Source organism: Entelurus aequoreus, linkage group LG02 (assembly GCF_033978785.1).
Source record: "Entelurus aequoreus isolate RoL-2023_Sb linkage group LG02, RoL_Eaeq_v1.1, whole genome shotgun sequence".
Lineage (NCBI taxonomy): Eukaryota > Metazoa > Chordata > Actinopteri > Syngnathiformes > Syngnathidae > Entelurus > Entelurus aequoreus.
Genome location: NC_084732.1, coordinates 40,326,573 through 40,340,954, shown reverse-complemented (window position 1 = coordinate 40,340,954; position 14,382 = coordinate 40,326,573). Strand labels below are relative to the sequence as shown.

Below are 14,382 nucleotides of genomic sequence, written 5' to 3'. Positions count from 1 at the left end.
TGCTTGCATTAAAAAATGTGTTTTAGAAAATACCCCAATATTTTTATACAAATGCAATTTTGTAGTCAGAATGTCATACAGGAACATTTTTTAAATGTTTTACTGAACTGCAAGTTATTGATATGCTCAAAACTTGGTGACAGTAAGTATAGTAAAAATTAAGTGCACATTTTGAAAGACTGTAATGATATAGCGAGCGAGGTACAGATACTGATCTATAATGTAGTTATTTTACATTACATTATAATACAAAAAATACATTGTATTATTATTATAATGTAACAGTACATTGTATTACTTTTATTATTACTAAAGCAATAATAATAACGTTGTTATTAACAAAATATGGTACTATTATAATATTAATAATTCGAATCATAATGAATAAATGCACAGATTCAGTTGACAGGTCGTCACATTTACTTTTATTGTAAAGGTAATGTTATTCCAAAATATTAACATGTCAGAGGAAGAAACAGAAAGCAAAGGGGAAGAGGACTACGTCTTAAAAACATCTACACGACACTTTGGTCAGAAGTTTTTACGCACAAAAGGGATCCACAGAAGAGATTTTAAAAATCCAAATCATTGAAGAATGTTGAAAATGACTTCAATGTCAAATGTGGTGCATCGACTTAATATTCCTGGATAAAAAAGTCAACAATGTGTGTGACCTGCAGAGAACCACTGAAGGCAGTACAAAACACTGGAATGGTTGGGCACCTATGGGTGAAAATGACTATGCAAAGGATACCACAAGATAGAATAATGTAGATATTTATTTATGAAATCTATTCAGAATATTTTTTCCAAGATATATGGTACCACAACACGTTTACAATAACCTTGCCAAAGTGTATCAGATAAACAGCAAAGGGGAATCAGTCAGCAGATTTTTCAAACTTTCAAACGATGAATGAAACTTGAGTTAGACTCCACAAGTGCCATCAATTAAAACCTAAACCGATCAGTTGCCTTACAAGACATGTAATGCCTCAAACATGACCCAAAGAACGCAGAGAGGACAGGAGAGGACATTACTAGGACTTTAGTAGCACCAAATCAAGACTTTGGCCCTAAAATATTCCACCCACTCCTCTCGTTGCCCTCTTGTGAATTTCACTCTGTGATGTGAAATGAAATGTACTGAGAATGTTGATGCAAGACGATAGGACTGATATACTGTAGTAAGTGCTGTCAGTGCCCTAAACAGAGTACACTTGGTTGTTGTGGGACAGCATACCATGCTGGTCTTCCATTCTCAACTGCCATCCCATACCTGCTTCCTAACAAGGGTGGACATTACAAGCTCGAATCTCCTTCCTGTCCTTGCAGCTGGACAACTGTGCCGTCTTGAACCTTTGCTTGACAGTCATGAGTCGCTCTTGAATACCTCCCCCGCACATCTTGGTACATTCCGTCCAACTTGACCACGGCCTCATTTTACATCCTAGAGGAAGGAAGACATGAAGAGGTAAAGTATGATAGCTTGCTTGTCAAAACATTTTACAGTTTGCTACTGGAGGACAAGTATAGTAGGTTAGTTAGTTAGTTTCAGTTTATTGGGGACACTCATACAATTCAATTACAATGTAATGCATCACATATTTCCAGTTGTTTCATTACAGCATGTCCGAAAAAACATAGGAAGAAGCAGAGCTTATTTAATTATATCCCCTTTCATATCATAGCAGTTTTATCACAGTAAATAAATAGATAAATACACCATAAGTAAGTAAACAACGCGATAGAAGATAATGTATTCTTCTTGTTGCAAGCATTTTTCAGTCATTTTGTCATCCATGGTTGATTGTTTTTATTTTCCCTCTAACTAAGTTGTTTTAATTGACAGTGTTTGTCATAAAGCAACAAAAATTACCATATGCATCATCTACATCATTTTCACTGTATACATTGTCCCAACTTTGATCTCTCAGTTCATTTTTGAAAGCTGTCATACTTTGTTTGTTCTGTACATATTCTTCAAAATTTATTTTTGTCATCAATGTTCCTCTTTTTGTAGTTTCCGTCGTAGATTATGAAAACTGGCAGATGATCACTGATGTCGGATATTAGCAGGCCACTTGTGGTATTGTTATCAAATTCATTAGTAAAAATATTATCAATAAGTGTGGCACTATGTCCTGAGACTCTGCTTGGCCTTGGGATTTTAGGATATAAACTCAGGCTATACATTGTGTTCATTAAGTCATCTATGGGTTTTTGTTTGTTAGGGTTCAAAAGGTCAATGTTGAAGTCTCCACGTAAGAAATGTATTTTTTGACTGATTTAAGTAAAAGTTGCTTTAATTCGGTTCTCAAACGTATCAATGTTTGACTTAGGTGATCTATATATTCAGATGATTAATATGTTCTTGTTTTTTTCATGACATATTTCACTGTTTAGACATTCGAAGATATCATCAATACCTAATGACATATTTTTTATCACTTTGAAGTTCAAGTTCTTCATCACGTACACAGCTACTCCCACATCGTTCTTGTTGGTTCTGTTCATATAATTTAGTTCATATCCTTACAGGTCAAAATCCATTCCATATTTAGCATCTATCCATGTTTCTGAGATAGCATAGCTTAAAATTAAATAACTTCCTCTATCAATGAATGGCGTAAATTAACATTTAATTACTTATGACAACAATGTATACCCATGGGCATCCTTCAATTATTTATAGTAGGGAAGCGATTCATATGGCCCAATTCCTGGGTGGATCTCATGTGAAATGAAGAAGGAGGGTTAATAATTTTGCAATGCAGTCTGCTAAAAATGATGGAAAGCGCCACGTTACATAGCAACTGAGGCTGGCTAAAGTTGCAAATGTCACGAAACACATTAAGATATTAAACACTACTTTCCCTGGGGGGGGGGTCACCCGCGCAGAAGTGCATATGCGGTCCTCTCCAAGGTTTCTCATAGTCATTAACATCGACGTCCCATTGGGGTTGTGAGTTTTTCCTTGCCCTTATGTGGGCTCTGTACCGCGGATGTCGTTGTGGCTTGTTCAGCCCTTTGAGACACTTGTGATTTAGGGCTATATAAATAAACATTGATTGATTGATTGATACTGCCGTGTGGCGGCTAAAGTGGATAGTGCACCCCCGAATTAGTCACATTTCATGTGTCAGTTAAACCTCCACAAATGGGACCATATTAAACCCCATATTAATCCCCTTCTTATTGTTTGTTTGTGTAAGAATTCTACATACATTTCCACAAAAAAGGCTATATTCGTATTCTAAAACATGATATAAAGGGTTTGATCTAATGGCATCCCAGAAATAACACATGCAAAATAGTGTGTACAAATTATAAAATGGTGTATATTAGTCATGGGAGGGTGATCAACAAGACTGCATGCACAATTGACAAGATGCGCAAAAGTGGTGCAGACCGCCCTATTTTCAATGAGGTTTTTGCGTGTATAACCAGCTGTCATGATCCAATCTGTGCTGTTTTGTCATGTTGTTGAACATGCAATACACAAATTTAACCTGCACCAACCTTATTGGGCTATATAGAAGCGAGATCTGGAAAATATAACCTATTTTTAGTACGCCGAAAGTGCACTCTGGTAGGTGCCGTTGTTGGATCACAAAAATTGTTGTTTTTTTGAGAAAGGAAATCCAAAAACGAACGCCATTTTAAGAAAATACCAACAAAAAAAAACGCCATCAGACACTAAAAGAAATCAATTGAATTTGTTTTAAAACAGCCTCTTAAGTCATCGAGCAGCTATAAAATGACATTACTGAATAGGCCAAATATTTTTTTATTTCTGACAGTTTTATACAGTATGTTGACACGTACACGGTTGGAGGTTTCTCTCACCATCGTCTGTCTTTGCAGCACAACCGCCTCCCTTCTCACAGTATTTTGTGTGTAACTGTGCCAGTTTACACTGAATCAAAAGGGCTAAATACAGGCGAAAAATAGCGGCTGCAAAACAATTTCGATTTATGAACTTATTTGATTCTTGTACAAGGTTTGTAAACCGAAAAGCTTGTACTGTATAGTGACGCAGTGTTCCCTTTAATAATCAATTTAAACATGAGTAATTGGATCGAGCCTAGACAAAAGTCCCTATTTTTTTTGTAAAAAACGGCACACTTCGAAGACACTTTATATGCTGTATATAATCTATAATAAATCAACAAAACAAGCGGTAAATGGCTCAACGATTTCTTTTTTTATCCAAACAACACAACGTTACAGCACACTTAATCGTCAACAGGCAGACAGACACACACAAAATTATCATACCTTGATGCTACAATAAAAAAAGAAAATTTTATTACTTTGTGTCTGCGAATATTTGTGGCATTGTTGAATACTCAGGGAGTTTCGGAGTGATTAATGAGCAGTGGCAGCACTAGCTTTAGCACAAACTAGCAGTGTGAGGGGATCCTTCATTGGCCTGTGTCCCGGTAGTTCATTCTCCTTCGCTGTAACAAAGGTCTGATCTGGCATGTTTTTCGGTCTCATCACAATTAAAGGCTTGCTGCGGAACAAAGCCCCCTTCGCTGATAAAATACTCAAACTGATGGTGCCCAAAAATGCTAACTACGTTTGTAGCTAAAGTGCTTGCTCAAAAAGGTTGTCTTGCAACTGAGAGTTTGGACACATTTAAAGCATTTATGATCACTCAAAGTGATTCCTAAAACAGGCTGACACAACTCTGGCCGGCGCAATGTACAACAATTGTGGAAATAAACTCGTTAGAAGTGCCGCACGTGTCGAAGCTTTTCGAAATGGCCGTGCCCGTGTGTACAGAATGTAAGCAAGATGTGATGTAGGGGGCCCCGCCTCTTCAAAGTGGCCTGTGCCTGCGTTTAGAGGAAGTGATGTCATCAAAATGGCAGCACCCGATGAATGAATAAATGAATAAAGCGTACGTCGAGATATGGTTCGAACACATGTAAAGGTTCGTAAACCGAAATGGTCACAAATAGAGGCGTTTGTAAATTGAGATTCCACTGTAATCATCATCAATAGCTGATTTTTCTCACTGGCACTCATCGAGGGCGGACGCTCCCCTTCCCTACACCTTATCTCTCCTGCTTGCTTCTTTGTCTTGTCTTGTCTTTCTTGTTACCTCTTTTTGCACTGCTCTCCAAATCTGAACAATGGAACTAATTAACTGGCCTCTCAACGAAATTGACAAGATCTTGGGTTTGGGGGAACCTGCCTGTCTTGACAGAGTGGTTGTTGCTGGACACACAACGGACTCTTGGGAGAACAAGGAGTGCCGCGTGCCTGGCAACCCTTCCAGTCGAGGACGTGAAGACATCCACCTATTCGGAATTATGACAACAGGACATCTACTTATTGGAGTAAGCGTTGCTCTGGTTTGTCGACAAATTGGGAGTTGCTGGCAGTCTTCAAAGTACCCCAAAGCTGCCACAAATGATTGGATGATGCGGGAAGAACTGTGGACACTCTTGTGATTTTGGATAACATCGGAGCGTCTGCCCTGCAGGATGAATTTGAGGACCAGTAATATACAATTTATAGTGAAAAGCACATTTTATTTTCACTCGCATACAATACATTCTAACTTGGATTGTTTCCTTGGCTTCAAGACTCTCCCGAAGGACAGTGCAGCAAAGACACAACAAACTCCCTTCTTGTCTCTCATGGACACACACCTCGTTGTTGACTTTGGACTGACTGGCGGCTGCAAGAACACAGAGGTCGCGGAACAGAGACACGCTGCAGGCTTACACACACACATGCATCCACGAAAAATATACACCACACACATACCCCACCCCCCATCCCACGCCTCTGATGCTTAAATCCCTTAGGGTTGATGGACGGATGGGCAGCGCTTGAAGAGCAGCAGCCAGCCACCGTAGCCCCAACTCCCTTCCCTCTGTTGCAAGTCTCGAGTTGTATGTTGTAATATGTATATGTGCTTTGCTATGGAGTGTTTTCCCACTCCAGACTGGGCCACCTTAGGAGCCCAGTCTAGATTGTATTTTTTTACTCATCCTCCCCCAGCATCTACATTTTCCCATCTTTTACGGGGCGCACTGTAGCAACCCATCAGCGTTCTTGTTCTGTAACCATGTACACTGTTTGTTTGTATAATCTTGAACGGGTTTGTGCTGAAAACAAAGTTCTGTTCTACTTCTGCAATGACAATACAGACCATACCTTACCATAAACTGTGTTGAGTTGAATTACAGAGGAGAACCAACCTGGATGCTCGGCAGCGACCTCAGTCCTGCTCTGTTTGCTTCTCCTCTTTTCCCGTTGCTCCTTGCGTCGTTTCTGCTCATCACTGTTCCCTTGTCCTCCTCTCGTGCACTTCCTGACCTTACACTTCTTCCTCTGGATGCTTTCAGGACAGGGGTCCCCTCCGAACTGAGGCTCAAACTTAACCGTGCGCGTTCGGATGGTGTGACCTTTCCCGCAGGACTTGTTACACTCGGACCACTCGCTCCACTCCGTCATGATACAGTCTATGGCTGAGGATGGAACAAGGCCAGACAAGACAGATAGATTTATATGAGACAGTTCACCTTAAGATTGTAGTTCAGTCCATTTGAAGGTCAAAATAGAAAACAATGAGAAATTTATCGAGAGTAAGACAAGAAACATGACAAAACAAACATCCTCCGTAGGGGACATTTGTAATTGTTCGATTTATTTTGTCAGAGTTACACACTCCTGCAGAGGACGCTGGTTTCCAGGAGTATATTATGACTTGGATATTTGGGTCTGGGATAAAGGAAACTATCTGTCTTTATGATAAAGTGCAACCTTAGATTACTCACAATAAAAAAAAATTTTTTAACTTGACCTCGTCAATCAAAAATTATCAAAGTAAAAAATTAAAACATTGTTCAGTTGTGCATCTAATGTACTGTCCATTGAGAAAATATGTATAACTTGGGTAACTTATACATAGGGATCAGTACCTAATTCAGTACCAAATTAGTACTACCGGGTATCGATTCACGTAAAATCAAACAGTACCATATTTCGATACCTCTTGTTGCACATGACGTCACGCTCAGTTGCAGACTCAGCACTAGCTCAAACACTCAAACAGCAGTAATACTCCACTTTTCAAACTACTCTAGCTTGATGATAATTTACAACGGACTTGCTATAGATACTCTACCGATTAGCATTAGCGATTTTACATGGCAATTTCAACACCTCCAAATTTGGTAACAAAAACTACATCTAAGGTGCACGTTACAACTAAACAACTGGTGTGTAATAAATACAATACTTACAGTACAACCACTTTGTAGAGCGCAAGAAAAGAAGACTGGCCAATTCAACTTAATGGAAAAGACTACTTCCTGGCTAAGGCAACACACCGTAGTTGATACACTATTGCCATCTAACGTCTTAGAATTGCAACTATATGCAAGGTCTACTGTATAATAAAGTACTGTAAAATACTTGCAAATTGGACACAAAAATGTAAGCAAACAAGATAACTGGACAGCACAACTCAGTATTAAATGTTACATTTAAAAAAAAGATTTATCTTCAAACAATTAACATGTATTTACACATGAACATGCACAAAAGTACAAAAAAATTGGTACCGTTGATTACTGACATTGATTCCCATTTACTGGAAATTAGCACCGTATTGATTCAAATCTGAAAGGTAACAATCGCTACTTATACGTATAACATGTGTACAACTTACGGCATTCAGGCAGCATGCACTTTTCCACCTGGTCCAACTCTTCAGTGCAGTCTCCAAGCTCAACGGGCGATTTGAGCATACGCTGGCGTGTTCTTAGTCCCTTGCCACAAGTGACACTACAGTCGCTCCAGTCAGACCACGTAGTCAACATACAGGGGATTGTATCTAGATGCAACAAAACACACATTTGTACAAAACTGTGTTATGTTATAAATATGGTATGGAGCTCTGTATTCTTCTCAATGTCCTCTCACACATCCTCGGCCTGATAAATAGCATGTGCAAACTTTCAAATTGTGTGTATTATTAGTGGGCGTGTTGACTACTAAGACAGCGAGCACAATTGATAGCAAGTACAAAAGTCGTGCTGGCTGCCCTACTTAAATGAGTCACCATGGAGACGCTAATTTTTCCCTTGACATTAATGACATCACATGGTCCTGTGTCATGTTGTTGACATGCAGCACACACATATATTATGTACCACCTTTTCTAGGCTATATTGAAGTTCAGTCTAGACAACAGAGCCTAATTAAGCATGCTGAAGATGTGATCTAAGAGGTGCTGTGGGTTTGTGATGGTAAGAACACATGTTGCCAGAAGTTTTTTTTTCCATGTAGAGATATGTTAATATATCTCCTATACGAAATGTATTTTAATCAGCCCTTTAAGTAATCCAGCAGCTGTAAAATTACGAAATGTAATCGCTAAACAGACAATGTGTCTAATATTTTTATTTCTGACAGTCAGAATATGTTGACACGCACACAGACAAAATATTCTCTCTCTCAATCTTCTGTCTTTGAGGCGCTATCCTTTCTCACCGCCATTTGTGCGTGACTATGCCAGTTTCCACTAACATTCCAGACATGCTAAATATAGACACAAAACAGCGGCCAAAGAACAATTTTAGTTAAAAAAAAAACACATTGCGAACGCTGAAATATTATATTAGCATCTTTTCTTCCAAGTATTGTGGCCGTTCGAATAATCAGAATACATTATGCATATATCTATTTATCTATTTTGCTTATTTAAGCTGTAGATCAGCTTTGTGTGCGCTATCAAGTTTGCATTTGTTTTAATACACGCAAACCTCTGGAGATCTGGCATATACAATAGCTGCATTAACTACAGAATCTCACAAAAGTGAGTACAGTTGATCTTTTCAATATATGCATATATGTATGTATGTAAATATACACACATGCATGTATTTTTGTAAATATATATTAACGTATACACTACCGTTCAAAAGTTTGGGGTCACATTGAAATGTCCTTATTTTTGAAGGAAAAGCACTGTACTTTTCAATGAAGATAACTTTAAACTAGTCTTAACTTTAAAGAAATACACTCTATACATTGCTAATGTGGTAAATGACTATTAATAATAATAATAATAATACCTGGGATTTATATAGCGCTTTTCCAAGTACCCAAAGTCGCTTTACATGTTAAAAACCCATCATTCATTCACACCTGGTGGTGGCAAGCTACTTTTCCAGCTGCAAATGTCTGGTTTTTGGTGCAATATCTACATAGGTGTATAGAAGCCCATTTCCAGCAACTATCACTCCAGTGTTCTAATGGTACAATGTGTTTGCTCATTGGCTCAGAAGGCTAATTGATGATTAGAACACCCTTGAGCAATCATGTTCACACATCTGAAAACAGTTTAGCTTGTTACAGAAGCTACAAAACTGACCTTCCTTTGAGCAGATTGAGTTTCTGGAGCATCACATTTGTGGGGTCGATTAAACGCTCAAAATGGCCAGAAAAAGAGAACTTTCATCTGAAACTCGACAGTCTATTCTTCTATATTATATAAAAGCTGGATTCAACATACAGCCATTATTGTCTAAATAGTAAATAGCTTGCAAAACAAGCGAGTACCAACATAATTGTGTCTTGCCTACAGTCAAGCATGGTGGTTGTAGCATCATGGTCTGGGGCTACATGAGTGCTGCTGGTACAGGAAAGCTGCTTGTTGTCAAGGGAAACATAAATTCCAACATGTACTGTGACATTCTGAATTAGAGCATAATCTCCTCCCTTGGTAAACTGGTTGGTATGGCTGTTTTCCAACATGAGGAGTTTAAACATACCTCCAAGATGAACGGTGATGGTGTGTAAGCATGTGGCTACATTTATCTCTTCTTGACCTGAACCCAATTGAGTACCTTTGGGGCTTCCTCAAGTAGAAGGAAGGTGGAGGTGTGCAAGGTGTCCAACATCCACCAAGAAGCATAATGGAAGAGTGAAGGACAATTCCATTTACAACTAGTGCAGCTGCGGTGAATTCCATGTCTATGACTAAGGAAGTGCCAGATAATGGTGCTCAGTTGCTCAAATTAAATATTGACTCTTTGGACAAGTGAGATGTGGGATGCACTGTTACTACCCTGTTTAGACAATAACGACTGCATTGACCAGTCATTACGGTAACTCGATATTTAGTGACTCTTATATATACATGCTTGTAAATGCACAACGGAAATCATGTGGCTACTTATTCACAATCCTTATGTGAGACAAGTACACATGTTTTTCTTTTTTTAATGCATTCTTACTTAGTTAATACAAGTTAGCCAAAGTCACCTAACAATGTAGCAATGGGAATTGCTCTTTTACGCCTGTAAGGCGCTTCAAAAAACATATAAAAGCCCCATCAACATTTGAGTAACAGGCACAATCATAATAACATGTAATATTTACAAATGTTGGTCATTTTAAGCATACAGAAGTGTATTATTTTAACACACGCATCACAATGTTAGCTTTTCCCTTGAACAAAAACAACTACTCCTAATCACGGCAAACTTTGAGCCATCAAAGACAACTTTGGGACAAAAGGTGATCCAGAAACGTATATTTGTGAGCCTGAATGTGAGGAGCACATTTTAAAAGCTTTGTGCTAAAAGATCCAGCTTTACTGAAACACATGCATCATGTAGCAGTATTGCTAAGTGTATTTTTTCACGTTGAGATGAATAATTAAATTGTAATCCACCCAGAGGTAAAAAAAATAACAAAACATTTTTAAAAAGTGGGCGCAAACAAGCGTTTTTTCATGTCTTTCTTGCCATATCCAGGTCTAAGTTGACCAACTTCTCGGTTTATGACTATGACCTTCTACTTTACAGGTGAAACGCATGATTATTATTCTAGATTTAAAACTCAGTGGTGATGCAGGAGCTCACTGGGTCAAGATGTCATAATAGCAGCACAAGCGAGTTAGCGCTCTGTGATCACAACACCACTAAAAATAGGTCGTCTGCATGAGCGCTTAGAATAAAAATATCTATAATATTTGATACATTTTAATTTAAATTGAGTTCTGTTGGCGGTTTTTAGATTTTTTTTTTTTACAGGACTTGGTGTGCTCCCATTGGCTGCATTGTTAGCCACCTCGTATATATACCGTATTTTACAAATTAGAATGCATAAAAAATGAAAAACATATGTGTTCTTGTGTTCAGGATTGTGAATGATAGGCAAAACTCCAAAACAAGTGCCGTTCTCCTGTAACAATCTGTCCCCATCACTTCCGAAATGAAGAATATACGCCCTTCACTGTACTAACATGTCGAGTAATGCTTTTGAATGCTGACTTACGACATTCTGGCATCATGCACTTCTCCACTTCCAGCACCTCAGCTTCACAAATAGAACCATCTGCAGGAGGCATCTTCACCATGCGCTCCCTCCTCTTCATGCCGAGACCACAAGTGGCGCTGCAGACATCCCATTCTCCCCATTCGGTTACCAGGCAGCTGCTGGAAACTGAGAGCAAGAAAAGACATTGATCAAAACAGAGACATAAACATCAGGTTTTGGTCAGATGTTGAGTTTCCCTCTCACAGCATTCCTCGTTGACCACACAGTCTTCTGCCTCCTCCGTGGGCAGAGTGCAGATTGAGCCGTCGTCTGGGAACTGCTTAACGTAACGCTCTCGTGAACGTGTACCCTGTCCACAGGACACACTGCATGGAGACCAGGTGATCCACTCTGACATCATACAGGTCGATGCATCTAAAGAGTCAAGTGATTTCAACCTTGAACAAACAGGGCAGATGTTCTACAATGTTGCTATGAATGTAAATAAAAAAAGTGTTCTAATTCAGGGGTGTCAAACTCGTTTTTTATTGAGGGCCACACACAATTATGGCTCTGCTCAGAGGGCCACAATAATTGATGTGACAGACCACACAAATGATGTGGTTGGCCACTTTAAATTAAGTGGCATAACAAATTGAATGACATTGTGGCCCACATTAAATTATGTGACGGACTACATTAAATGAAGTGGTGGACCGCAGTAAATGACATGACAGGCCACAATAAATGATGTGGCGCGCCAGTTTAAATGATGTGACAGACCACATATGACATTAAATGACGTGACGGACCACATTAAATGATGTGACGGACCACAGTGAATGGCATGGCTGGCCACAATAAATGAAATGGCGGGCTACTTTTAATGATGTGACAGACATCATTGAATGACATGGTGGGCTACATTAAATGATGTGGCAGACCACTTTAAATTGAGTGGCAGACCAAATCAAATGACATTGTGGGATACCTTAAATGATGTGACGGACCACTTTAAATGACAAGGCGGACCACTTTAAATGATGTGACGGACCACATTGAATGATGTGACTGACCACTTAAAATGACTTGAATAACCACATTAAGTGACATGGCGAAACCACATAGAATGATGTGGCGGACCACATTAAATGACATGACGGACCACAGCGATTGATATGGCGGGCCACTTTAAATGATGTGACAGACATCATTGAATGACATGGTGGGCTACATTAAATGACGTGACGGACCGCACAGTGGCGTGCAGTCACTAGAGGCAGGGGAGGCACGGCCTCACCTGCCATCATGGAAAGAAAAAAAAAGTAAAAAGAAAAAAAAAATAATTAAATTGTTATATGTATCCAGTGATAATACTAAAGTTATTTTCCATTTAACTTCACCAGTTTTAGATTATTTTTATTTTTATTTTCACATTTGCCGTTCAAATACTGAGAAGAGACGGTGCGGTGATCAGCAGCCAGTTGAGGCACGTCACTCAGTTGTGCCTCAACATGGATTGTGCGCAATGACTCGGCTAACTGCTGGCCTGCTGTGCAGTGAGACCGTATTGCTATATGAATTATATTATACATTTCCATAGTTTAGTTAGCTGAGGTATATAATGTACAGTGTATTTTGTCAACAACTGTATGTGTGTAACGTATTTTTAGTGCTGAGCATTCATAAAACTGCTGCGAAGACACACTGTGTGAGGCTCGTCTCATAACCCCGCCTCCTGGTGCCAAGCACCTCCGCCGCAGAATGCACCGCCCGACGGGAGCGCCACACCAACCAAAGCCCACACCCAAACCCTCCACGTGCAAGACCGAATCCACCCAAAAAAAGTCACTTAACAAGAAGCCAAAAAGTGCAAAAACAACAATGCTCGCGCTGCAGGAGCCGCAAACGACCGCAGGGACAAAACATTAGGTACACCTGCACTGCAGGTTCATATGTTTGTAAATCTGACTGTGATGATGCAGTCGTGCCTCACCAGACATTAACCTCACCGCACGCCACTGGGACCGCAATTAATAATGTGACGGACCACGTTGAATGACGTGGTGGGCCAGAACTGTTCTAATATATCCAACAAAGTCAAGCCTTCACTTAGTAAACTATCAATGCAGAGATGAAAGTAATAATATATAACTCAATAAAACCAGAGGGAGATTCAGGTGTCCTCATTTCACTGTATGTGTGTAACGTATTTGCACGTCTGGAAAAATGTCTTAATCTTTCATGTCAATATACGTAAATAAAACTCCTCAGTTATCTTGCATTTGAACATACTGTATGTACCCTCATCGCTGCATCCCGGCCCCATGCAAGGCTCAAAATCCTGTGTGTGCGGACATGGAACGCTGAGGTCCAACTGGGCCTTGAGCATCCTTTGCCTCATCCGCTTGCCCTTTTCACAAGTGGCCGAGCTGCAAGCCGACCATGGAGACCAATTGGAGTAGATGCACGTCTCGGGGGTGTCATCTGCAGGGGTGAATACATATTAAATATGCGTTCAATCTAGTGTAAAAGGGAAATGGTGTAGATCCAAACCTTCGTCTTTCTCCTCCTGGGCAATGTCTGCCACAATGTCATCCACGTTGTCTGGGACAATGTTGCACTGCTCTCCCTGTGGACATGAACATTATTTTGAACTTTTCTGTGACTGGACAATAATTAGTGCCCATACATCAACTATGACGGCAGAAAATAATGTGTTAACCAGTTGGAAGGTGCAGTGAATGGATCGCAGAGAGAGTGATCACAAATTCCCCAAGCAGCCTGTAGATGCCACTAAAGGTCTTCAGTCTACCAGCTGTGTGCATGAAAGGTTTTCACCTCTAGCAAAAAAATGATAAAGGTTGCAGTGGAATTAAATGCCCGGTTGTTTTGTTTTTCATCAGTAGAAAAACATCATGCAGACACCCAACAAAGCATAATGGTGGCAGTTTCTTGTTTTGGACTGTTTTGGATCAGCGTAAACTGGAGCCTTAGTCAAGGTGGAGAGATTTAAAGTTATTTCAAAATAAATTAATGTCTTGGCCAATTGCTCTTTGTTGATTGCATGATTTGTTGAATGTTACT

General features: G+C 39.6%; 1 protein-coding gene across 1 annotated transcript in view; it reads right to left on the bottom strand.

The window, feature by feature from the left end:
• Positions 1-411: 411 nt before the first annotated feature.
• spon1a (spondin 1a) overlaps positions 412-14,382 on the bottom strand; it is a 200,639-nt gene continuing 186,668 nt past the window's right edge. Inside the window, exons 11-17 of the mRNA XM_062026768.1 lie at positions 13,852-13,927; positions 13,600-13,782; positions 11,560-11,730; positions 11,314-11,481; positions 7,697-7,861; positions 6,222-6,491; positions 412-1,450 (exon numbers count right to left, since the gene is read on the bottom strand). Coding sequence (XP_061882752.1) covers positions 1,287-1,450; positions 6,222-6,491; positions 7,697-7,861; positions 11,314-11,481; positions 11,560-11,730; positions 13,600-13,782; positions 13,852-13,927 — 1,197 coding nt within the window. The 3' untranslated portion in view covers positions 412-1,286. The remainder of the gene's footprint in view (positions 1,451-6,221; positions 6,492-7,696; positions 7,862-11,313; positions 11,482-11,559; positions 11,731-13,599; positions 13,783-13,851; positions 13,928-14,382) is intronic.